The 26,872-nt window shown below is 37.5% G+C and overlaps 1 protein-coding gene across 2 annotated transcripts in view; it reads right to left on the reverse strand.

Annotated features, from left to right (window-relative positions):
* Positions 1 to 7,288: 7,288 nt before the first annotated feature.
* DPY19L2 (dpy-19 like 2) overlaps positions 7,289 to 26,872 on the reverse strand; it is a 95,968-nt gene continuing 76,384 nt past the window's right edge. For both annotated transcript variants that reach the window (XM_042921947.1, XM_042921939.1), the window contains 5 exons: positions 20,190 to 20,309; positions 19,096 to 19,270; positions 16,087 to 16,186; positions 14,616 to 14,741; positions 7,289 to 9,342 (listed from right to left, as the gene is read on the reverse strand). In XM_042921947.1, coding sequence (XP_042777881.1) covers positions 9,192 to 9,342; positions 14,616 to 14,741; positions 16,087 to 16,186; positions 19,096 to 19,270; positions 20,190 to 20,309 — 672 coding nt within the window. In that variant the 3' untranslated portion in view covers positions 7,289 to 9,191. The remainder of the gene's footprint in view (positions 9,343 to 14,615; positions 14,742 to 16,086; positions 16,187 to 19,095; positions 19,271 to 20,189; positions 20,310 to 26,872) is intronic.

Consider the following 26,872-nt stretch of genomic DNA (forward strand, 5'->3'; position numbering starts at 1 on the left):
ATCATGAGATCATGACCTGAGCCCAACTCAAGAGTCAGATGCTTAAGAGTCTCAGCCACCCAGGTGCCCACAAACTGACAATTTTTAAACAAACGACATGGCAAGTGGAGTGCCGTGAGCAAACCACGGAGGAGCTGGGCAGGACCAGTTTCCAAGAGGAGGGGACTTCTGGGCAGAGACTAGAAGGATCAGCCTCAAGAGGAAGTAGGAGGGCAGGTGAGACCTTGATAGATTGAAGGGAGGATGGGAGGCCGGATGGGACAAAGAGAGGCTGGAGATTTCCAGCGGTTCATTATTACTGGAGTGAAACGTGATGTTGGCTGTGTCAGTGATCTTGGACAGGGAGGCAGGGCCGAAGCGAAGAGAAGCTCCTGAGACACGAAGGGAGGGAGCTAAATGGAGGACACGGTGCAGATAGAGTGGGTAAAACAAAGAAGAGCCTATTCTGTTCCAAAAAAAAAAAAAAAAAAAGTGTAGTTCGTGTCTTCGAGTTCTGTTTGTCCCTGGATGTCTCCCACTTTCTATTAAATGCAAACCAGCAGCTTTACAATTTTTATAGGTTATTTCATGACAAATGTTATAATATGTCACTGCCAGCAGATGGCACTAAGTATATACAAAATGAACATTTTGCACACTCCTTTTTTAGTGGCTCTTCCTATTTATTAAAAAAATTAATCCAGTTTTCATAATACAGTAAACCATTTTGGTAAGTGTGGGGAGTAAACAAGTCTGTATTTCAGATTAGTTTTGCTTTTCACAATATTGGAAAGAGTCTAACAAAGCCCAACTCTTCATTTAAAATAGCTGAACTTGGCTAGTTTTATGATCAAATTTCAGCATTTAATGCTTCATATAATTGTACAGTGTGAATGTACTATTAACGGTTTAAATGCCTGGCCTCTTCTGTTCTCAAAGGACTTTTCTCCATTTGGGGAACTCTGAAATTTGACAAGGGTCCAGAACTGTGAGAAAAGATGGTCATCTCAAGGCATACAGTCCCCTCTCTTGACAGTAGCTGCTGTGGGATACCTTCCTAGGGATTCCCTTGGGGACTCCGGTAAGGTTCTAAAAGGAGAGGAATTTCCTTGGTGGCATCATCTCTGAGTAGTCCAGAAAATTCATGGGAAACTAGCATGGGTGGGTGAAGGAGTGAAAGTAGGTTTTCCACAGTCAGGTTTTCTCTATTCGTAAGCCCCCACATACACAGAGAATGGCAGAAATCACTCAGACAACCCGACAGACGGACACAAAAGTCCGAACTTGCTTTGCTTATGATCGGGGCCAGCAATCTACCCAGGTTAGCTCAGGTTCTCCAACAAATAGAAGCCGAGATGGAGAAAGGAGGGCACGGGGCTTGACGGAAGGGGTCATGGCTGTGGGAGGAGGTAGGACTGGGTGCGGCAGCCCGAGGGCTGTGAGGACCATCTGATACCCAGGAGAGGAGGGGCAAGGGACTGCCAGGGAGACCTGCCCGGGTCTTGGCTTACTCAGTGAGGAGCTTCAGAGAAAAGGTTGCCGTTCCGAAGAGTCCAGCACTGGGTAGAAACAGCCAGGCCCTAGTTCCCACCATGCTGTCATTAGCTTTGGACAGCCCAGAAGAGTGTGGCCACTGCTTGATGGCCATGCCAGAAGCTGCAGCTGCAGGTGCTATAACCGGAGGCCATCAGTTAACTGTCCTCCTGCAGTTGAATAGTACATTCTTCTTTGGAGGAATATCCTAAGGGTGGTGTGCCTTTGTGACAGCCACACGGTCCCAGCCAAAAAGGGGACCTTGTTAAGATCCCCTTTGTATTCCTTAGATCTCCCTGATGAAGCCTCGGGAACAGGTTTTTGTTTGTTTTTCCCGATGGCTGAGGTGCTAATTTTGTATAGACTTTAGTTCCTGTGTCCTTGGGCCTGGTTCAATTCAGTATATTCCACGAAGGGGCTTTGCAGCTTCATTTGAATAAGCTCAGTATCTATAGATGAGTTAGCTGTAGCTCTTCCATGGAATTTTTCCCCTTCTATGAAAATTTTCAAATAAAGGCCATTGTCTATATGGGTTCAAAGGATACAAATGAATTTTAATCTCAGCCAAGCATAATAATCCAGTTTCTGCAAAAGCTCCTCTAACATAATTCAAAGTCAAATAAAAATGATCTTGTTATTTGCTCTTTTGGATTATTACTACCTTTCAGAGCTTCCTTTTGTTAACATCCAATTCAGAGTTGACTCCATGTCTTTAGAAGTATTAAAATGGATCGCATGTGGACTACTTTATAATGCACTTCCACATGGAATACCTTGTTTGATCCTCTCAATTCTGGAAGGAAAGCCTTATGAACAACTTACAAAGAAATGGAGGCCCAGAGTTATCGGATTGGAGAGTAAGGGCTCGTGTGTGGTCTTCCCGCTCCAGAGGCGTATCTTCCTTTAAACCCCACTGCTTGCATGACCTGCTTGCCTGTCTCTCCAGTTTCTAGTAAGTACTTCAAGCACATGCTGCCGTTGAGCCACAACACAATTCCTGGACTAAGCCATCTGCCTCAATGGTTCTGGGCTCTTGTGCATGCTGTTCCCCCTACCCGGAAAGTGCCTCCCCGCTTCCCCTGTCCATTTAGCTGGTTACTTCCTACCTTCCCTTTAGGATACAGATCGAGGAGCACCTGTACTAGAAAAGTCTTATGTGAAGTGACATGGTCTGCTCAGGCGTCCCTTCTATCGTGCGACCAGGGCATTGGTCACAGAGTGGTTATCACACACAAGCTTCTAAGCTCTTTGAAGATAGTTCCTTTAAAGGGGATGTGGACAGACTTGCACACTGTATCCACACAGCAGACTGTAGTTTTTCAATAGAAAAACAGGAAGGAATCTGAGAACTGTAGGGCATTCAAAGAGTATTAAGTATCAAATATTAATACTTGATTAGACCAGGGTGCCTGGGTGTCTCCATCGGTTAAGCATCTGATTCTTGATTTCGGCTCAGGTCAATGATCTCATGGTTTGTGAGTTCGAACCCCATATCAGGCTCTGCATTAACAGTGCAGAGCCTGCTTGGGATTCTTTCTCTCTTTGCCCCTCCCCTGCTTGCTCTCTCTCTCAAAAATAAATGAATAAACTTAAAAAAAAAAATGCTTGATTAGACCTCATTTCAAAGAAAAGCAATGTCTTCTGTTCGATATTACTGAAACCCAGGCTAGAAATTTTGCTCTCTTGGGGGGGAAAAAAAAAAAAAAACCTCTTAATGGATGTATTAATGTTAAGTAGGTACATTGTGTATTTTTTTCTAATTTTGATAGTTAACCGCCAGAAAAGATGAAGAAGCAATTTACCACAATTCAAGAGAAACAGGAAGCCTAATCTGAAGTCCTAAGCAATGTACTACTTAAAGTTGAGTAATAAAAATCTTGGCCTTAAAAATAAAAACAAATTTAATTTGTAATTTTCTTGTGTATTATAGAACACGGGTGTTTAATAGACACAGGCCATCACATATACTGTGTTGGGTAGCAAAAACAGAGTTCTTGTCATGTGGAGGCTATTTTAAGGCCATGAAGAAGTCACATTATTGCTCATTATTATGAATTGTAATACAATTTCTATGAATGATGTCTTTCCTCAAAGTCCAATGAACCATGATGTGGTAATTTTTAAGAAGTTATACTTTTTCAATACTATTCAGGGTTTTCCAACTTTCCCTTAATGCACGTAAATTACTTTCATAGGAAACATTTTAAAAAGAATCAAATTTCTATAAAAAATTCTACCAAGTTTGTGGTGTTCAATAAAGGCACTGTCACATCACCTGCTATTTGAAGAAAGAAATCGCACGAACGGAAGCTCAAGAAAATCTACAGTCTGAAGTTTTGTTTGGCTGGCTAGACTATGGTCATCAGAACAACTCCTGATGCTTGCTTAGGCACCCTGGGGCCACTGAAAGACAATCTGAGATTTAAGAACCACTGATATGCTAGCACAGCCCCCCCACCCCTTTTTTTTAACTTAAAAAAAAGTGAAGTGGCCTATATACTTATACACACACCCATCTTTGATAAAAGTTTTTTATTTTTAACATTATATTTAAAATTGAGTCCTGCTGATACACGAATGGATCATTTTCACTTCTGTACAATATTCCATTGTATGGGATTCTTCATTATCTGGTCTACTGGTGGCCCTTTGGGTTGTTTTCAGCCTTTATTCTCCTGAGGTACAAATAATGCCTCCATAAATATTCTTGTAATTGTTTTCCCTGGCGTATTGGTACAAACATTTCTTCAGGGTGATTGTTGGTTGCAGGGACTACACCCTCTCAAATTTACTAGGTAATAAAACATTATTTTCCAAGAGAGCTGTACCAATTTATCCTCCCTACTACAATTTTGTGAGCAACAATTTTGTCGCTCCTTGTTTTCACCGATTATTAGACTTGCGCATTTTGTCGTGTGTGTTTTAACGTTTATTCATTTTTGAGAGGCAGAGAGTGCAAGCGGGGGTGGGGCAGAGAGAGGGGGAGACCCAGAATCTGAAGCAGGCTCCAGGCTATGAGCTGTCAGCACAGAGCCCGACGCAAGGCTCGAACCCAAGAGCTGTGAGATCATGACCTGAGCCGAAGTCGGAGGCTTAATTGACTGAGTCACCCAGGCGCCCCTGTCATGCGGTTTTAATTTGTATTTTCCTATATTCTTCTAAAAGTTTTAATGCTCTGCCTTTTTCATTTAAGTTCTTGATCCATATAAATTTTATTTTTATGCATGAAGTTATATACTTACCTGTTCTTTTCAAATTTTCCTTTTGTTTCTCGTGGTTAAGAAGAATTTTCAAAAGGATTTTTCTTCTCCCTTATCTCTTACCCCACCTCTTTTGAGGAGACTCAATGGATTTATCAAAGAATATGAATGGAGCTCCAGAGAATATACTTTTTAACGATTAAAAATATAGGGAGTTTTTACTGGACGTAAAACTCCACTAGTTCCCACGAGGCCAAAAACTGTTGGAAATTTACTAATTTCTGTATCCTACAAAAAGCAACCCAGTTTAGATTAATAATAATGGTTTAAGAAATTTCAGTCATAGGGGCACCTGGGTGGCTCAGTCAGTTGAGCGTCCGACTTATGCTCAGGTCATGATCTGACAGTTCGTGAGTTCGAGCTCTGCGTCAGGCTCTGTGCTGACAGCCCAGAGCCTGGAGCCTGCTTCAGATTCTGTGTCTCCCTCTTTCTCTATGCCCCTCTCCCATTCACGCTCTGAATAATAAAACATTCTTTACTATAAATAAATAGACATTTAAAAATAAACATTAATTTTTTTTAAATGTAAAAGAAATTTCAGACATAAACATAACTTAAAAAGTTTATAGTATCGAACCATGAAATGATGATCACTGCATCTTTATTTAAACAGCTGAGGCACTGAGATTTTAAAACTTGATATTTAATGTTAAATATGACATACTGAATATGGTACAAATGATAAACTATTTTAGACAGTTGACGCATGGTCTCCAGCCTACACAGTAGTAAGAATATACTAACTCATATGGCATCTTCATCAACATTACTAAACAGTGAAAAACTAAAAACTCACTAAAAACCAGTACCGTACAATCTCAGTGCTGAGCTGGACACATATAAATGTGGATGAATATAAAGGGGCGATACACAAAGGGAAATGCAACCATTTAACAAACGTGAATAGGTACCCAACCTCAGAAACCAGGGAATTAGTGTGAATTAAAATAATAATGAATAAGATTTCAGGTGTCACAAATTTGCACACTGACTTCTGGTGGTGTATATAATCCTTTTGCAAAGGTAATTTGAGGCAAACTGCATTGTAGACTTTAAGAGTATCCACATTTCTTGGCTGAAACTTAACTTTATGGAATCTATCCTACGGAAATAATTTGAAAATTGAAAAATCTTAAGGTACTAGGATATTCACTGTAGTGCTGTTCTACATATATACATACATGAAGTAGCAAGAGTGGAAATAGCTTGACAATGCTTAAGAGACATATTTATATACACGGTCTCTACACACACACACACACACACACATACATACGGGGTATTATATAGTACTATGAAAACAGTCTCTGTAAAATACTTCCCTATGTATTGCATAAAGAAGAAAACATAAAAGTGTTTAAATTATGTTAAAAGAAGAAAACAAGCAAAATATGCATCCCTGATAGTAAAGTTGGAAGAAAACAATGACACAATTGAGTTTGTTGAGTATTTCCTCCCTTCTTTCAAGTGTCTTTATTCAAAATTAAAATTCTGAGTTTGCATGGCTTGTATAATAGACACCTATCAAATGAAATATAATTTTTATTATTAAAATTAACATGAAAAGTACTCCATGCTTTTTGATGCGGCATCTGTTAGCGGCAAAAGAGTAGAAGACACAGCAGTCACTGACGCTGTAATCAGAAGATGGAGACATGGAAGACGGGGAGGATTGCTGTAGCTTGTGTCCAATCACTTCTAGCCGTAGTTTCAAATGCGTGTGCATAAATATGATCATCGGAAACTAAGGGAAACACTTCATTGCATTGGGGAAAATCTACCCATGACTCAACCCACAGTGTTCATGCACAGTCTTCACATTTCAAAGATATAAACGATTAAATATATGCAGGCGAGAGGCCAATAGCATTATTTGTACAAAAGTAAGGCGTAGCCCAGTATTCCTCTTTATTGACAGAAAATAAAGGTAGAACTCTGAAATGTTGAGATGAAATAACCAACCATGTAACTTGATATTGCTAAGCTGGTTATTTGGTGAACGGGGAGAAGGAGCAATGGAACATTTTTGAGTGCACATCTGTAAGTGCCAAACACTTTACTACATTATCTTACATTATCTCATAATGATGCTACCGAGTGGGTAGTTTGGGCCCTCATTTACGGAACTGATTTACAGAGTCCGACTTACAGGTGAAGAAACTGAAGTTCATAGTCATTAGACATGGCCAAGCTTAATTAGCACAGTGCCTGGCATATAGTAAGGGCTCAATAAATACCTTTTGAATGGACGGTAGGTGATATACCCAGTAAAAACAAATGCCAGGATTTAAAATTAGACCTATCTGGTTACAAAGCCCACACTATTTCCTTCACAATACCCCGACTTCTGTGTGAGATGATGCAGAATTGTTTTTAAATGGCTAAGAAAGATCATTGCCAATGTAAACATGGTTAATAAATTTAGGAACCTATGATTTGTACCTTCATACCAGATTTATTTCAAGGTCAAAATGTATGCTTAGTAAAGGATGAGAAAAGATAGAAAACACACAGAGGATCTTCAAGGGCTTTTTTAATTCTTAAAAATATATAGTACATGAAAGTAACACAAATCCGTATCAATACATTATATTTGCATGAAACATTTAATTAGTTAATATTGTTCTTCCCTGTTTTGGTTGTTGAATTCTACCAGATTCTTTAAAAATATTTTTATGCCAATATCATCAAAAATGTGTTACTTTAATTTTATGAATGTCAGGTGCTATGTCTCTTTTCCTTCTTTGCCCTACACACCAAAAAATTATTTGAAAATGCTAAAATAGTAAAATGTTTTACTTTCTTAGCTGCTCTGCATCCTGTGTAAAAATATTTGACAACTATACAAGTTGAAAATAATAAATACATGTAAGTACACTTGTATAAAATATGTTGTTAGGTAATACAGCTCTTCTTTTAAAAAAAATTCTCCCAAAGTTTGAAAAATATTTCCTATGAAAACATCATCCAAAATGTATTTTAATTTTTACGAATGTTAGGTGTTAACTCTCCCTTTTCTTTTTTGTCTCATACCTAGGCCCCAGTTACTTGAAAATACTGATAAAACGTGGTATGCTTTCTTAGCAGTTTTGTAACCTGTATTAAATGAAGTATTTTACAATTATAAAAGTTGAAAAGTAATTTTATTCGTTTTCTTGAATATAATCTCCTACCTACCACATATGAACAAATCTATGATATTAAGTCATTTGTTATCTCAAATGTAGAGGGCCAAGGACATAAGGGAATTACAAAGACTCTGAGATGATTAACTTAAAGCAGATAGATACTAAAATGCTACAGATGTGGCATATTTACTATCAAGCACAGACAGTCTTTGCATTTGGCAACATCTTCAAGATAACTATTTCCCACTGCCAAAGCACTGTTGTTGCATAGGTTTTATATTGGAGGAGAAGATTTATAAAAACATCAATGTCCTCATCCAAACCCAAACATAAATGAGGATTTAGAAATTTGTTATTACAAAAGATGGCGATTGGAAAGATAGTAATCAGAAAGAAAGACTATGTCCAATGAGCTACAGGGCTGTCAAGATGAAAATGCCTTTGTTTCATTCGGGATCTAGAATCTTAAAATCTCATATGATAAATTTAACTAGATTTTCTTTTCTGATTATATTTAACCCCAAAAGGTGGTCATGTACCATAGCAATTTTTATTTTATCTGGATGTTAAAAGAAAAACCACTGGATTATAAAGATAGATTAATAACCTGTTAAACTAAGGTTGGGAACTAATCAATAGAAAATACTTATCTGGTTGGGGAAATAAATTTCAAGAGATACAAAACATTATAAAATAGGTTGTTATTAAAAATATTTAAACTGAAATGATAAAAAAATATTAAAAGCTATTAAAGATCCTTCCTGAGGGTTAGTAAAAGCAAAAACAACCTTAACAGACACGTGGTTACACACAAATTTCCTCATGGAGGTAAAGAAGTTGTGATCAGAATCAGGATTTTATGGAAGTGTCTTTCAGAAACTGCATTAGTCTATTCTAAGTGGTTTAAAGAGTTTGAGCTGGTACATGCTGGTACCAGAGAAAATCTGAAATATTTCACCTAGTTGGATGCAAAAGGACTTACATCTCCCCTTGACTTATTAAATCTCATTGTTCTTTTACATGTATTTTTCTTTAAAACTTTAAGATGGACATTTGTTTCTGCAGAATGAGATGATTTCGTCCTTTAAATAACAAGCTTAATAAGGCTGACATTCAATGGAAAACAATGAAACAATTTACCTTTTAGTAATCAGAATAACTAAACTATTTTTATCATCTTCTTTTTAAGGATCCCTTATTAAAGCTTGTGATTTTCTTTTAATGTAAATAAGCCAAAGTGATGGTTTTCTACACACCTCTTTGCATCACAGTGTGATAGGTAGTCTCGTTGTCAGTTAATCTTTAATACCCTGTACATACTATTTTGAAATACTGTGGTGAAGTAGGGTCTCGGGTCCGTGAGCAAGACGCTACATAAGGGAGGATTAGCTGTATTGGAAGGGTCTTCCACATCCCAAATTTCCAGCATACTGCACCCAGGCCTAAAAAAAGAAAAAAAAAAGGCACATATATACCTATATTAAAAATGCATTCAGATACAGGGGAAATAGGTAAATTATAAAGTAGCTCCAAGTTTGTTAGAGACTAATTTATTTAATAAAGGTTTTAAAGCATCATTTCAAAAAAATATCACTTCAACATTTAGAGATAAAAATGAAATTATGCTGCATTTTCCTGTTCCACTTAAGCAAATAATCAGTATATTATTAAGCCTACCAATAAAGGTCCAATATACATTCAGAAATACATATTTAAAAATTTATTTTCAAAATGAAATATAGATATACTTTCTAAGTGGTGTCACCATCCAAGCATAAGGGCCAGGAGTAGTAGGAGACAAATTAAAGGAGAGCTAATCTGATTCCTGATGAATTTCATATTTTTGAGCTTAATTTAACCTAGATTACCATGAAAACATATAGTCCAAGGTGAGGAAAGAAAGCTCTTTTGCCAGATTTGTTTTCTTCAACCCTTTCCAATTTTGGGTGGCTCTATGATTCAACTGCCTGGGATAATATTTCCCACTAGAGAATAACCCCACATGAGAGTCAGTAAAGGGAAGAAGTCAGACGAAATTGACTTTTAAAAAAAAAATTTTTGTTAAGTTTATTTATTTTGAAAGAGAGAAAAACAGAGCACATGAGTGTGGGGGGGGGGGAGAGAGTAAGTGAGAGAGAGAGAGAAAGAGAGAGAGAGAGAGAGAGAGAGAGAGAGAGAGAGAGAGAGAGAGAATCCCAAGCAGGCCCTGTGCTGTCAGCACAGAGCCTGATGTGGGGCTTGAACTCATGAACCGTGATACCATAATCTGAGCCAAAGTCAAGAGCTGGATGCTTAACAGACTGAGCCACCCGGGCACCCCAAAATGACTTTTATTTTTCAATAGCTATATTGTATACAATTTATATACAATGAAATGTACCCATTTTATGAGTTAAGTTTGATAAATATGGGCAAATATGTATAGGTGTGTAAGCACCACCATAATCGTAATACAAAAAATCCCCAGCACTGAAACACGTTCCCTTGAGCCCTTCTGCAGTCAGTGCTCTCGCCCAAACTTAGCCCAGGAAAACACTGATCTTCTTTCTGCAATATAGTTTTGCCTTTTCTAGAATATTCTAGATATTTATATTCACTACAGCTTTCATGTGTTACTCACGTGATAACAATTCCATCCCTTTTCTTTCAATCTATACATGTATTTGTACTTAAAATGCATGTCTTAACAGGCAGCACATAGTTGGATTTTGCTTTTGTATTCAGTCTACTACTAATCTCTGCCTTTTGATTTGAGTGTTCAGTCACATTCTTATTTGTGATTACTAAACGTTGTTTGATTTAGGTTTGAAGGTCACAAATTCAGAGAAGTTCTTCAAGAGCAAATTTTTCTCAAGTTTCTCCCTGCTTTTGTGTCACTTTCTAGAGACTTCAAATAGTTGTTTTTAATACCATTAAACCTAACTTTGCATGCATCCTGTTAACTGAAGCATCTGCATATTGGAACTATGTCCTTGCTTTGAGTAGTGCCATAGTAACTCTTAGAGGACACAGTTCCAATACACATCAGTTAACATGACGCTGAGCTCCATGGAACCATGCAAAGCAAGAACGCAGCTTTGACATGCTCAAGTTTCACCTAATATAGTACCATGCAAAGTGAAGAGTACCTGTGTTTTCACCCAATTCTTATAACTGTAATATCTGCGAGCATTAACTCAACCTTTTCCCGCCAATATTAACTGAACTCCTTCCAAAACTGGTTTCTTATGGGTCTTATGTTCAATTTCTTTGGGCCTTAGACAGATTAATAACTCCTAAATCCAGTTTGCCCAAACTAGAAAATCCAATTCACACTTTTCATTATTTTCCTTAAATGTCACACAGCCTTAGGGCTTTTAGGTAAGGAGTATGTGATACTTAATAGAACAGAGTTGTGAAGAAAAGCAAAAGCAGCCAATTTTGTAAAAAGATTGCCTTGAGAGAAAATGTGCTATTCCTTCTTTACAACTTATTCCTTCCGTTCTCAGAAGGCTATTAGTGATAGTTGTAAAAATGTTTTTCTAAGTACCAGAATTTTAGAAGAGTTCTTCTTTGCATAAATATTTACTTGTATATTTAGAGTAAGTTGTTTACATAATTACATAAGTAAAAACACACAGATCTTAGTGTACAGCTCCATGAGCTTTGACAAATGCATCCACCCGTATAAAAAACATGTCAATCAAGAAAATGAACACTGTCATTCTTCTAGGAAAAAGAAAAAAAGTTCTTGAATCCCTTTACAGAGTATTCCCACCACCACCTCCACCCCCTGCTCCACCATAACCAACTGCTATTCTGGTTTTTATTCCCATGAGTTTTGCATATTTTCAACTTGATAAAATGGAATCTCATAGTAGGTGCTCTTCTGTGTTTGGCTTCTTTCACTCAGTATGTTTTTGAGATTCATCCTTTTTACATTTCAGTAGTTTGTTCCTTTTCGTTGCTGAGTAGGATTCCAGTGTATGAACATACTACAGCTTGTTTATTCATTTTTCTCTTGATATTTGGGTTGTTTCCAGTTTGAGATATTATGAATAAAGCTCCTATAACATCCTCTATGGATATTTTCATGTCCCTTGTTTAAATTCCAAGGAGTAGAATTGCTGAGTAACAGGCCAGAGATATGCTTAAATTTTTATAAGAAGCCTCCGAATACTTCTCCAAAGTGGTTGTATCATTTTTACTCCCATTGGCAATGTGGGAGATTTCTAGCATCCTTGCCAATATTTGGTACTTTCGTTAAGATTTTATCTGTTCTACAGTATATGTTACGGTATCCCACTGTGGTTTTAATTTGCATGTCCCTGAACACTGACAATATTGAGCATCTTTTCATGTATTTACTATTCACATATTTTCTTTCGTGAATTATGTCTGTCCAAGCCGTTTGCCCATTTTCAATTGTGCTATAAATGTATTATTTTATAAAATTTCTTCATACACAAAATATGTGTCTCCTTTATCAGATACATGCTCTGCAAATATCGTCTCCCAGTCTATGGCTTGGCTTTTCATTTTCCTAACAATATCTTTTGAAGAAAAAATTTCGATTTTGATGTGAACGATTTATTGATTTTTTTATAATGGTTAGTGATCTGTGTTCCAAGAAATCTTTTAATTTTAACTTCTACATTTAGTTCTGCAATCCATGTCAAGTTAATTTTTGTGTATGGGGTAGTATGGGTCATGGTTCACTTTTTCTTTGATACAGATATCCAGTTAGATCAGCAACATTGTTGAAAACACCTGTTTTTGCATTCAAGAAAAAAAATACTGTTTTAAAATTTTCTCTGCATTTTTTCTTTGGTCCGTAAGTTATCCATAAGTTTACTGTCTTATTTCCAAATATGTATGGATTGACTAGATATCTATATTTAGATTTCTAATTATTAATTTCTAACTTAATTCTGTAGGACTTCAAATCTTTTAAACATACTGAAGCCATTTTTATGGCCCAGCATATGTTTTCTCTTGATGAAAATTCCATGTGCCGTTTAAAAGAATGTGTATTGTGCAGAATATATCTTCCTGTACTGTTCTATAAGAGTCAATTAGGTCAGGCTATTTGATACTTTTTGTTGTTTCTATCTTTCAATCCTTGCACTCTTTTTATCTAATTTTCTCAGTAGAGAAAGTTAACATTTCCAGCTATGATTAAAAATTTGCTTATTTTTTCTTTTAATTATGCATATTTCTATTTTGCACACTTTGAAGCTCTGTTTAGATGCATACATTTTAATTTTTTTAACATTTATTTATTTTTGAGACAGAGAGAGAGAGAGAGCATGAACAGGGGAGGGTCAGAGAAAGAGGGAGACACAGAATCTGAAACAGGCTCCAGGCTGTGAGCTGTCAGCACAGAGGCCGACGCGGGGCTCGAACCCACGGACCGCGAGATCATGACCTGAGCCGAAGTCGGACACTCAACCGACTGAGCCACCCAGGCGCCCCTAGATGCATACATTTTAGAACTGTTACATATTTTTGATGATGAATTAATTCTTTTGACATTATAAAATGTCCATCTTTATCTGTGGTAATATGCCTTGTCCTGATGTCTACTTTGTCTTATTAAATTTTAAATTAATGGATGTGCACATACATTATGTTTCTGCTTCTTTTACAAGATGCCATTTCTTCCTAGATATATTTATTAGATATTAAAATTAGATATAAAAATTAGCTACTAAACTTGTGAACCTAGCTCTTCAAAAATGTTCTATAGTTGAATTCCTAATTACCTACAGGAGAAATGAAAATTCTTAATGTTAGGCCTAATACGACAAAGAACCTCTTAAGTCAAGGAATCTAAAAAAGGACTCAAGATAGCCTATTAGAATTTTGTGATTTCTAGAAACTATACTTAAGAATGTTTTTTTACTCTTTTCTCTTATCTGAAACTTTTTTCATAAGTCTTATAAATTTAATGTTATCCACTTGTAATAACAGAATGCTAATGTCTCTATTGCTGTAAATTCAAATCTTTATTTCACACATCTAATAAAAATTATCATAAGAATTTCAAACACTATGAAAGAAAGCTACATGATGCTAAATTTAAATGAAAAAATTTGTAAGGTAAAACACACTATAGTTTTTAAAAAAAATTTTTTTTTTAATGTTTATTTTTGAGACACAGAGAGTGAGAGACAGAACATGAGTGGGTAAGGGGCAGAGAGAGGGAAACACAGAATCTAAAGCAGGCTTCAGGCTCTGAGCTGTCAGCATAGAGCCCGACGCGGGACTCGAACTCACAAACTGTGAGATCATGACCTGAGCGAAGTTGGGCGCTTAACGCACTGAGCCACCCAGGTGCCCCCACACTATAGTTTTTAAATGATATTTACTTTTCTACGTGAAATGATTTTAAATGCAATAGTGTTGTTTTTAAGTTTATTTATTTTGAGAGAAAGAGAGAGAGAGAGAGAGCAAGCGAGCAGGAGAGGGGCAGAGAGAGCGGGAAAGAGAGAATCAGAAGCAGGCTCCACACTGTCATGGGGCTTGATCCCAAGAACCATGAGATCATGACCTGAGTAGAAGTCAACTGTTACACGCTTAACTGACTAAGCCACCCAGGCACCCCTACCACAATAGTATTTCAGTGGAATTTGTTTAGAATAAAAATTCTTAAAGAATCACAACTACTATAATAAAGTAAAACAGTTGTGGCTTAAAGATATTCCATATTGTATAGCACAGGGCTCATACTCACTTAGTTCTCACAACACACCATGCCTCTTCCAAGACGTAATAATTCACATGTAACGCCAACAATTTATCTCTCACTTCTTTTGCAGATTTTCGACTATAGGTGGAATAAACTATTTTTGTCCGGGCCCTTTACATTCAAAACACAAGTTAAATGTTTTAAAATAAATTAGAATAGACTAGAGAAATTTTGCTAGCAAATCAAAATCTTAATACTCACTGTATAGAGCATTCATATATATGACCTCAAGCAGCATGAATATTTTGGGGATAGCATAGATTATTTTTGGATAGCAGTTTCCACATTCCTACTTAATTGTGCATGTGCTAAACCTTACAGTGGTTGGAATTTTGTATATACTGCTTGTTAGTGTTTACTGGAACAGACAGATATAAATTGGTTTAGAGTCTAGAGCTGGGTAGCAGGATAATAGTTCAGGATAAAAAATTTGCTTTGTATAATGCATAAAATAATTAATCTGCTCATGGAACACATTCAGATAGAGGCTGAACGAGTGGAGACGTTTCAATAGATAATTTCATCTGGAGAAGCTCTGAAAAGCATCTGAATTGAAGTTGAAATGTAGCCAATCCAACATTGAGATAGAGGGCATCTAGTGTAACAGTCAGGTAGAGAAAATATCTTAATGGAAGTGTGAGAAACTGGATTATTTGCCAAAATTTGGTACGAAAGATGATTTGGCCTTAAACAGGTGTTTGTATGAAATCCTGAGCAATTATCATTTATGCATTGGGAATTTCTTAAAATTTCAAGCATATGGGATGTCCAATGTCCACAACCAGACATAAAACTTTAAATAATTTAAAATGTTACCTCTAACAATAGGCCAAAGATGCATTAACAGGAAAAGATTACCCTGACAATTACTAAAATGATTAAAATAATTTTTAAAGTCAGTTGTTTAAGGAAAACAAAACTTTCACACCTCAGTAAAAACCTGAGTTCTCATAACTGGCTAACAAAAAAACACCCTAAATTTTCATAAGTGCATATAGTATATAGCAAATTTCATGTATTTTTTTTTTGTTTGTTTTTTAAAAAAAACCTAGGTATAGACCACCAATAAGAGGGAGAATGGTTTCTTCAATCAGGCAGAGGGGCTTGTGGAGTCCAGAGCAAGGGTAGCCAACTACGCCCATGGGCCGGATCCATCCCATCTGCCATGACTAGTACTTAGCAGTTCTACTGCAACAGAGACACACACGCAGGCTAGTCATGTGACATCTTCACTCTGAGAAAAATTAACCTTTCTCCTTTTTTCAGAGGTTTATTAAACATCCTGTAGAGTCAACAGGCACATAATTATACTTTCTGGATGGTTATTACACATTTTTAACTACCATCATGAGTATGAAGATGAGAACATATGCATGTGTATAAAACCTTCCCTATTTCTAAGAGCCAATATAAGTTGTAAGCGTGTCTAGTTGAAACATTTCAATCAGTTGCCAACCTCAAGTCTGCGTCCTCATAATGTGGATGATTCACAATGGGGTGAAGGGTAGACAGCTTGACACTGGCCATTGTAGGCATGGCGCCGGCAAAAACGGCATCTGGAAAGCAAGAATATATTCCTTAATGCCATATTTTAAAGAGAACAAAGGTTCTTTTTCATCTATAATATTTGAACTCAAATTAAGAATACAAAATACATTTAAATAATCATCACTGGCACCGTTCTTATTCTTTGCTCAATATTGTCGACTATAATAGGAACCAACTTTGTTATCTCTGCGCGAGGAACTGTGTGAAATATTTTCACTAGGATTAAAAAATCTAGCTGGCACAACTCCGTAAAGTGGGCTATATGTTATTCTTGTCTTGTAAATGAGGAAACAGACATCACAGGGGAGAGTGACCGGCCCAAGACTACACACCTCGGCAGTGTCAGAGACAACCCTCTTAGCCGCTTCACTACAGCCTCCTGCCATGGTCAAGCTCAAGGTAAAGATGATACTACAAAAATTTCATATCTCGTCCTGATAATCTGAAATGCTAAGAACTGAGAGACTGTTACAAAGGGCAAGTCTCATGCTACATCTTTTTTTTTTTTTTTTTTAAATGTTTATTTATTTTTGAGACAGAGAGAGACAGAGTGCAAGTGGGGGAGGGGCAGAGAGAGAGGGAGACACAGAATCTGAAACAGGCTCCAGGCTCTGAGCTGTCAGCACAGAGCCCGACGCGGGGCTCGAACCCACGGACTGTGAGATCATGACCTGAGCCGAAGTCGGACGCTCAACCAACTGAGCCACCCAGGCGCCCCTCATGCTACATCTTTTAAAATGACCTTCATGGGCTGTGAACTGTGGTTTCTTGGAAGACAAAAAGACCAAATGCTGACCTCCTGGCACTGTTGTATAATACATTATTATATAATTTTGAAGGTTATTATCATTTTTAATCAGCATAATAAAGTCACTAATAAGAACAAGACAGGTCATTCAGGTCTACTGTAAATAACTGTTCGCTTGCAAATATAATAAGTATTCTAAATGTAACGTCAAATGAAAATCTCTACATAGGAATTAAATTTGCAAATATTTAAGTCAACCAATATAGAAATGTGTATTTATTATCACAAGATTCAATAATTAATGATGGAAAGCTCTTAGGCCAGAGCAGTGGTTCTCAACCAGAGATGATTTTGTTTCCGAGAGACACATGTGGTCAACTTCCAGAGACATTTTTGGTTGGCTCGCTGTGCGGGACAGAGGTGCTACTACTGGCAACTAGTGGGTAGGAGGAAGGGATGCTGCTAAAACTCTGTGATGCACAGGACACTCCCCAACATCAATAGTGTCAAGGTGGAGAAAACCTGGGCTAGAGGGACCCAAAGCCCAGGGCCACAGTTATCAGGAGGGCACGAGGCAGGCCTGTTCAGCAAGAGCTGTAATTACTGAAGAGAAACGATCTGTGGCAGAGATGGGGAGAAATGCCCTATATACTCTTCACTCTAGGTGGTGAGATAAATATGAACACGGTGGGGGAAAGAATATGATCTTTTCCTATATGTATACTGAAATTTCCACTGAAATTTCCACAAATTTCCATACTCGACTGGCCATATTAGAAAAAAGATCCCTTCTGACTTGACAGAGTCTCACTAATACATGACTTGGTGATTAGACCATGGGCTGGATTTCAGTTCTCACTTGTCCTCTCAACTGAGCACTTTTCTGCAGTGCACAAACTATACAACCCTACATGGGGGACCTGAACGTAAGCACTAGTCTCACCCATACTATAGAGCATCATGCTGATTTTAATACACATGTGGTAACCATAAAAGAACTCATAATACGAGGATGAAAAAAAGACTTATAAGAAGATCAAAGAAGAGACAGCTAAAACTGAGGTGGGAGTCCGTGAGAGTTATCTTAGAAGAAGTTGCCAAAGGTAGGCCCTCTCTGCCAGGAACCCAAGATGAACACTGGAACAAAGAAAGACACACTAAAAGATTGAGAAAGTAGGTACCCGGTAAAGCTTGGGAAAAATATCTAACTGGGAAGGGATAAGGGAGAGTAAAGGGAGTGCCTACACTTGGTACTCCTATAGGGAAAATTCACAAGAGGATTAATTTAAAAATTCTGATTAAATTGTCCTGGCAGCTATCGGTGATTTAGGTGCTGTCACCTCTGAAAACCAACTATCTGAGCTGAAGCTTATAAAACTTACTTAAATGATGCCTAATTAGTAAAATGGCAAGTGTCAAATAAATGATAAGAGGAAAGTGACCCAAGGAGTCACAGGATGAATTTAAAGAAGCCATAGTGAACAACTAGTGCCAGAAAAAATTACTAAATATCAAAAATAGTTTGGGACAAGATTATAGATTAGTTATAGAAAATACTGTAGAAAACACTTATTCTCTGGAAAGGTTTTTCAACATGAAATAAATAACTTTGCTTGAGGTGGTTCTGGATAAAGATAGGAAGAAAAAAAGGTAAGCTAAAAATGATATTTTAGAGTATTTAAAAGTAGGATTTATACTCAACTCCTTGAAATGATTTAGTGAAGAAAAAAGAATATCTGAGATTTTAACTCTTCTTGTGTGCAACCGGTTTTACAGAGTTGGATCAGACAGTCAGCACTGACTGAAGTGGAGAAGGAGTGCTGTTGACATTCCCATGGTCAGAAGTACCTTTTCCAATGGCCTGTAACTAGGTGTGGAATTTTGTTATTAAAGATTTCTTTTATTTGTCATTGGTAGAGTTAAAATACAATAATGATCTCAGAGTTATAATATATAACTGTGAACAATCATTAATTCCCCATGTTAATTAAAATTCCTGAGTTATCTAGGAGGCATTTAAAGAGGGCACAAAATTGTTTTTTGAAAGGGTTTGATTTGGTGGATGCTGCAATTAGCATGCTCAAAATCTGTGAGTGTATAAATGTCACCGAGTGTATTTTTAAATGTGTGTATGTTACTAACTATACATATAACCAGACAGCTACATACCTGGTCTAGTATTGTATTTGATCCATTGTATCAGTTCTTCCTGAGGCAAATTATTAAATTCTCCTATTATGCTCCATTGATTATGGAGGTTTGCACAACCCTGTATTGACATCACTACTAGAATGCCAAAGATAACATTCTCAAAGCGAACTCTGCAAAAAACCCAGCCGAAGAGCTGAAATGAAAGAAACCATTTATTTTTAATTCTTATATGAAGAGTGCTATAGGGCAATAAGAAACTCTCACCTTGCTACTTTAACCCAGGTGGATTACCATTTGATACGATCAATGCACTAATAATATACGGAACTGCCATCACCTACTGTTTAAACATAGTAAATATTTCGGAATTACAGGGCCACTAAAAATGGAACTTTCTTTCCTCTCGAAAGAATTAAGGCAGAAATACACCTTACCCTTCTAGTACTGATTTACCACCAAGGATTAAGATCAGTAAATCACAAAATAATGGAACATCCTCGAACTAAATCCTGTAACATCTGCCTTTCATGGGGAGGGGAGGGGGGCGGTCATCTATGGAAACCCCACTAGTAGAAACACATATTCCTCCTAGAAAAATAAGCATTATGATATTCTAAGACAAGACTCTTATCATCAAAGCTAAGTAAGATGTTTCTAGAAGTGCACTGGTCCCCAAATTCTAGCTACTTTGTATATAATGGTAACAGAACTCCCAAACTGACAACTTTCCCTCGGGTTCTTGGAGCCAAACAGGACAATACTAGAGAAATTCACCTGTATCTACTCTAGTATTAGAACATTTGAGGACAGTTTTGATGCGTCAAGAAACTCTTGCACAGACTTGAACTCTAAAAAACTATGTCTGTGGACAGAATACTAACAGAGGGGAAAGTGTGCCTCCTCAGTTGTCATAAAAGTATCGGTTAAAATCTAAGAATAATTTTTAAAGCTACTCAAAGTTGCTTTTGTTATTCAGAGTTAATCATGAAATAACATTTTAAATAATTTAAACCAAGTTTTCTTATGTTTTGGATTACTCAGCAAAGCCATGGCAACTACCCTGCTGTTACTATAGTTACTACAGTACAGTTACACAAGAATGAATGCCTTACCCTTCGAGAGCACACCAAAGAAGCTACAACACACATGTGAGGTGTTAGAAACAACTTCAGCCTCATAATTAAAATGGCAAGGACAGTGAACGCTAACAGTTGCAATGTGTGAAAAATCAGCTGTAAAAACAAAAAAAAAATGACAATTTCACTTTATATATTTTTAAATAAATATAAAAAATATTAAAACTATTATCATTTGCTAGGATAAGGATCTTTTAATTGAGTTATAAGTCTGTTAATATTTATTAATTCATTCAACAAGATTTATCAAATGCCTATTATATGTCAGGTACTGTTCTGGGGGCTCTGGATACAGCAGTGAACCAAAAAACAGTGAGGCATTGCTGCCCTTGGGAGACTTACATTTTAGAACATTTATTAAGGAGAAACAAACATGGTCATAGCAACTTAATGGATCCATTACAGAGTCTATTAGAAAGTGGTAAGTTCAGTGGAGAAGAGACTGGACCAAGGAAAGGAGACTGGGAGGACACGGCGTGGAGCGAGGCCCCAGGTGGGAGCAGTTGAGACTGCAAGTGGGATCATCAGGGTGGGCCTCATGGGAGAGGTGGTATTTGAACAAGACCCACAAAAGGTGAAGGAGTGAGCCACAGACACATACAAACATGCAGTGCTTCACAAACTTGTGTGTCATTCAGTCACATAGCAAAACAATTTTGTTAAAGTAGTGGAATTACATATATCAATATTTGTACTGATTAGGACTCCCCATTTTTATTAAGATGGGGTTCTACTGAGCAGAGGTTTTAGACAAAACTTTTCTAACAGACATATTCATAAAATATCAACCGATTCTTCACTAGAAAAATAATGCAACCGAAAGTAGAAACTGAATATTCATGTTCTAATTTTCAAATTAAATATTAAAGATAGCCTCATCTATAAAATTGAAAAATATTAAATCAATGCTGAGTGTTAGAGAAGATGCCACGAAACATACACTGAAATAATTAATTGGTACATTTCTGTAATTTGGCAATATTTATCAAGACCCTGCTAAGGAACCAACCCCCCTGAGTTAAATTTCCATTCTAACCTAAGGGAATAATCAAGACAAAAAAATGCTTCTACAAAGATGATCATTGAAGTGAATTTTTAGCAGCAAAAATAGAAACAACCTATGTGACCAATATAGAGAAGTAAATCACCACATTTACCACATATATAGAGCCATTAAAGATTACATGTTAGAAGATTATATAGTGGCATGGAAAGGTTTCAGTGTGTATAATTATGTACTTACAAAATATTAATTTTGTGAAAAACATTCATGTGTATGTATATATATATGTATACACACATATATATGTATATATCACACATATATATGTGTGTGTGTGTGTGTGTGTGTGTGTATACACACACACACACACACACACACACACACACACACACACACGCATGCATGGGGGGGTAGGGAGGAAGGCTATAAAAATATATACCTAAAAAGTGAACAGGGGTTATTCCTGAATGGGGATTTTCCTGAACTTTCTAAAATTTTTAAAATGTTATTTTTATATTTAGAAATATATAATTTATATACAAAACAGAATGCAAAACTGTGCCCAAAGTTGTATTTTTTTCCTTTTTAAGTAAAGATGTTTAAAAATGGAATTTGCTAATTTTTTCATAATTCTTCAACCCAAAGCTGGAACGTGGAAGACTTATTTCAAAATCAACCCTTCAGGAGCACTTCGGTGGCTCAGTAGGTTGAGGGTCCGACTTTGGCTCCAGTAGTGATTTCAAGCCCCACATAGGGCTGTTGTCAGGGTGGAGCCTGCTTCAAATTCTCTGTCCCACTCTCTTTCTGCCCCTCCCCTACTCGCACTGTCTCTCAAAACTTAACATTAAAAAAAAAAAAAAAATCAATCTTTCATTTTTTTTGGTTAAATTATTTATTTTTAAATTTTTTTAAAATTATTTTTGACAGGAAGTGCCAGTGAGGAGGGACAGAGAGGGGTGGAGGGAAAGAGGATCTGAAGCGACTCAGTACTGACAGTACAGCGCCCAATACAGGGCTTGAGCTCACAAACCATGAGGTCATGATCCACGCTCAAGTCCACTGCTCAACCAACTGAGCCACCCAGGTGCCCCCTTCATTTTTCTTTAGTCAAACTCCTCTTTGGACAAAATCATGGACATGATGTGGACAGAACAAAAGACATCAATGTATTTCATACCCGAATAGGTCCTTTTGTTTAGGACCATTAAATCACAGATTGGTAGATTACAGGGGCCATCTTCTTTAATCATCTATCCAAAATAGAGATCTCTTCTATAAATCTAAGAACTGGGTATTCACTAATTCCTGAAAAGGAATATGCCAAAGGGAGTGCCTGTTATAATTATGGATAGCTGAAAATGTTAGAAAATCTTTTCTAAAACTGAACCAGTGTCTCCAGTAATTTCCACATCTCTGCAACTACACAAAATTAGTCTAAACCCATTCACACATGACCGTTCTCTATTATCCAAATACTGTAATCATGACTTTGCACTAACCCCACCTTTACCCTTAGAAAGCTTTCTATTTTTAAGCTAAATATTCAGAAACTTGGATCGCTGTTCTGTATTGTCACAATTCTGGTTACCTTGCTCTGGACATGGTACAGACTACCCATGTTTTTGTTAAAATGTGGCATCTAGAAATAGACTACCATAGATATGGTCTAATTAGTGCAAGTACACATGACTTCTCCCAATATGCCTTCCTTTGGTTATTCTGAGCCACATATGAGACTATCATGGTCTCTCCTAAATCCCATCACTTCTACTTTATTTTTCCATCATTTCTTCTTAGGACCAACTTCTCATGTGACCAAAATTAAATCCAAAGTAATAATTCTTCTTGACTTTCCTCTATCATCTAAAGGCTGAAAGGACTTTGCTTTCATGTGGAGACCTGAAAGATCCCTACCATTTCCTTATCTTCCCTGCATACTGCTTTTTGTGGGTGCATGACATACAACAGCCATCCCAAATGGCACCACTTATGTTTGTTTTTTATGGTCATCCACACGCTCCAACCACTCTTCTACTCACAGGCTACTGACTTTCTATGGAGCTCTCTTGCCAGTTATTTGACCTTCTAAACTATCAAATAGCTTTCTTTTTAACTACCAAATGGAAGACAGAAGGTTACAGTCAAAAAGTACAATTCAGGAGGCACCTGGGGAGCTCAGTTGGTTAAGTATCTGACTATGGCTCAGGTCATGATCTCATGGTTCGTGGGTTTGAGCCCCACATCAGGTTTTGTGCTAACAGCTCAGGGCCTGGAGCCTGCTTCAGATTCTCTGTCTCTCTCTCTCTGTGCCCCTCCATGACTCATGCTCTATCTCTCAAAAACGATAAATGTTAAAAAAAAAATTAAAAAGTACAGTTCAGGTGTGCCTGGGTGGCTTAGTCAGTTAAGGATCTGACTCTTGATCTTGGCTCAGATCACGATCTCATGGTTTGTGAGTTCAAGCTCTTCATCCGGCTCTGTGCTGGGGGTATGGGGCCATCCCTCTCTCCACCCCTCCCCCGGCTCTTTCTCTCTCTCAAAATAAATAAACTTAAAAAAAAAAAAAAGTACAGTCCAAAAATCTGTACTATAAGTACAGTGTCGTCAATTCGTTAGTACTTCTGTCCACATAAAAAACTAGGAAAATCCCCACAACATCTTTTAGAGGCTGGAAACAAGGAAAGAAGAGAAGCCCAGCGAACTGTTCACTACCCATCTTTGGAGAAAGTGAGCCAACTGGGTAAAGTGTGAAGTAGCAGCTACCAAGCACAAAGAAAACAAAGACTAAGTACGGAAGGCCAGTCCAAATGGCAGATTGTCCTGGTCAAAACTGCCTCCCACAACAATGTAAAAACGTCTTGAGAACATGGTAGGGATGCCCTTCACCGGCACAGGTAACAGAGGGCAGACAAAAGGTCCAAAAGGCACACAAATTTAAAAGTGGGAATTTACACAGCATTTAACTTATACTAGGCATTATTCTAAGTATCTTACATGGAACTCATTTAATCCCATAGCCACCACATGAGCTAAGTGCTGTTATTACTGCTGTTGTTTTGGTTGTTCCCAAAAACATGTAAAGTAACTTGGCTAAGATCACAAAGCCAGTAAATGGAAGAACAAGGATGTGAGGCCAGCCAGATCCTAGGTCTGTGTCTTTAACCACTATACTTCCTCTCCAAACAATACACTATCAACCCCATGGCTCTTTTAGTCCATGGACACAGACTTGTACAGACCCCAACATACATCACTCAATCCATTTCTTCAAAAGAAGTAATTGTCCCCCCATATTACTTCACTCCTTCAATAGGATACCTCTATATTGGTTCAGACAGCTTCAGCTGTATGTCACAAAAAACTCTCTGGCTGGCTGTAGAAAAACTTTACTTATGATAAAAAACACAAACTCAACTGACTTAAAATATAAAGAATCAAATATAAACTAATGAAATTGGTTAGGGATTGGGAAAAGAGTGAAGGCTGATACAGGACTGGCCATCACGGACAAAAGGAGGTATGAGTGGGTCAAGAGAATATTCAGGATTGAACACCCTCAGTGTTATCCCTCCCTCGCCTATCTTCACAGTAGCTCCTCATTGATACTATAACATTCTGGCAATAAATATTGTTTCTAACTCTTTCCCCTCTTTTTCTTTCCTGCAAATTACTAGGTACTCCACCAATTTCTAAGCCCATAAAATAGAAAAATTGGTTAAAAGAAACCAGCTTATGAAATAAATAAAATACAGATAAATACATTAAATTGGGAGGAAAAAATCACCACAGAATCCTTTCATCTAACAAAGTTTGCCAATTATCACGACACTACAGAGGTAACCCAGGGATTTATTTAATGAGCTGAAGGTTGTGGACTGCCCCGGATTCAGAGGGTTGGCACAAAGCAAGGAATTTAGAACTTATTCCCTAATTATCCTAAGGACTCCTTACCTAATCCTGAAACAAGCTGGAATGTAGAAACTTTTGTTATCATATCACATCCAGAGTAAGATGCACCCTCTACCCTTCTCAGGGCTATGCCTTCTGTACCCTATCATCCCTAAGGTGAAAACAGTCCATCTCCAAAACCTTGTAAGGAGACAGATTTCTCAAGTGGGAGTGGGATGAGGAGCCAGCCAGACATAAGACCACATCGGCACTGCTCAACATACTTTCTTTCCGGAAGTCTACAGTTTTTAGACAGCTAATCTATGTATCAGGAGTTAACAGACTCTCTTTAGTTTAAAAAAATTAACAGATTTGCTGTCACTGTCTTTTAGTCTGCTTGACTTCTGACTGCCTTTTAAAAAGCTATCCTCTCTACTGCCAACAGGGCGAAAATATCTACAACTCAGATCTGACTATACCACCCCTCCTAAACAATAAAGTCCAGGAGACAGTCCAGTGTCTTTGCATACAAAATCACCAGAGTCTGAACCTGGGTCGTTTCCTGCTACTTCTTGCCTTCTCCATGCATCAGCAATACTGATTTGCCTGCAGCTCTGAACATAACTTACTACCTTACGGCTTCCTTATACACACACATGCTTTGACTTTGGAAAACTCCTCCTCTAAGGTCATTAATAAAATCTTTCCCTAACTACCCTTATCTCCTCCACACAGATTTAATCACTTCTTCTGCGCTACTGGTCTATCTACTTCCTCCGTCATGGCACATATAATGAGGTGTTCACGTTGTTTGTCTTCCTCCACTATACATTAAATTCCATGAAAGCACGGACCTGGTGTACAGGTGCACATAATAAAGATTGAGTGGATTAGTATACAGAGTTAGCAGAAAAAATTAAAATGGATAAAACAAAGATAAATGGAGAAATGAAAGAAGAAAGCAAAAGAATGTGAAAAATGAGGGCAGAAAATTAAGGAATACTTTGTTTCTAAAAAGAGGTGGATTTTATTTTTTTTTTATTATTTTGCTATTTATTTTAAGTTTATTTATCCATTTTGAGAGAGTGAGTGGGGGAGCGGTGGAGAGAGAGGGAGTGAGCAAGAAACCCAAGCGGCAACAGCGTGGAGCCCGATGTGGGGCTCAAACCCATGAGCTGTGAGATCATGCATGACCTGAGCCGAAACCAAGAGTCAGATGCTTAATGGACTGAGCCATCCAGGTGCCCCGAGGTGGGTTTTAAATACAGTAGGATAAAATATGAAGTATGAATGTGCACCACTAAGTAAAGTGGACAATGTGACATGGCTGACTTGCATAAGAGCAGTTCACGTTAGGTGGTAGCATGTGGTGAACGATTAACAGCACGGACTCTGCTGTTACATGGCCTGGGTTCATGGCCCTCGGTTCCACAAAGCTAAGGTCATTTCAGCTTTGCGACCCTAAGTTACTCAACTTCTCCATGCCTCAGTTCTCTTTCACCTGTAAGATATACAAAATAATAGTACTTACCTCAATGGGTTGTTGTGAGAATTAAATTATAAAGAGACATAAATCACTTCCCCAAAATGCCATGCACACAGGAAGCAGTAAGGGCTGACTACTACTTTGAGGGCATTGGAGACGGACTGCTAGTGTTCAAATGCAAGCTTTAGTAACAGATAGCTGTAGACCTGACAAAAGCTATTTAATTTCTTTAGGTCTTCACTCCGTGGCCCAGACCTCTTTGCTTTTCTTCTCAGACAGGCA

Source organism: Panthera leo, chromosome A2 (assembly GCF_018350215.1).
Source record: "Panthera leo isolate Ple1 chromosome A2, P.leo_Ple1_pat1.1, whole genome shotgun sequence".
Lineage (NCBI taxonomy): Eukaryota > Metazoa > Chordata > Mammalia > Carnivora > Felidae > Panthera > Panthera leo.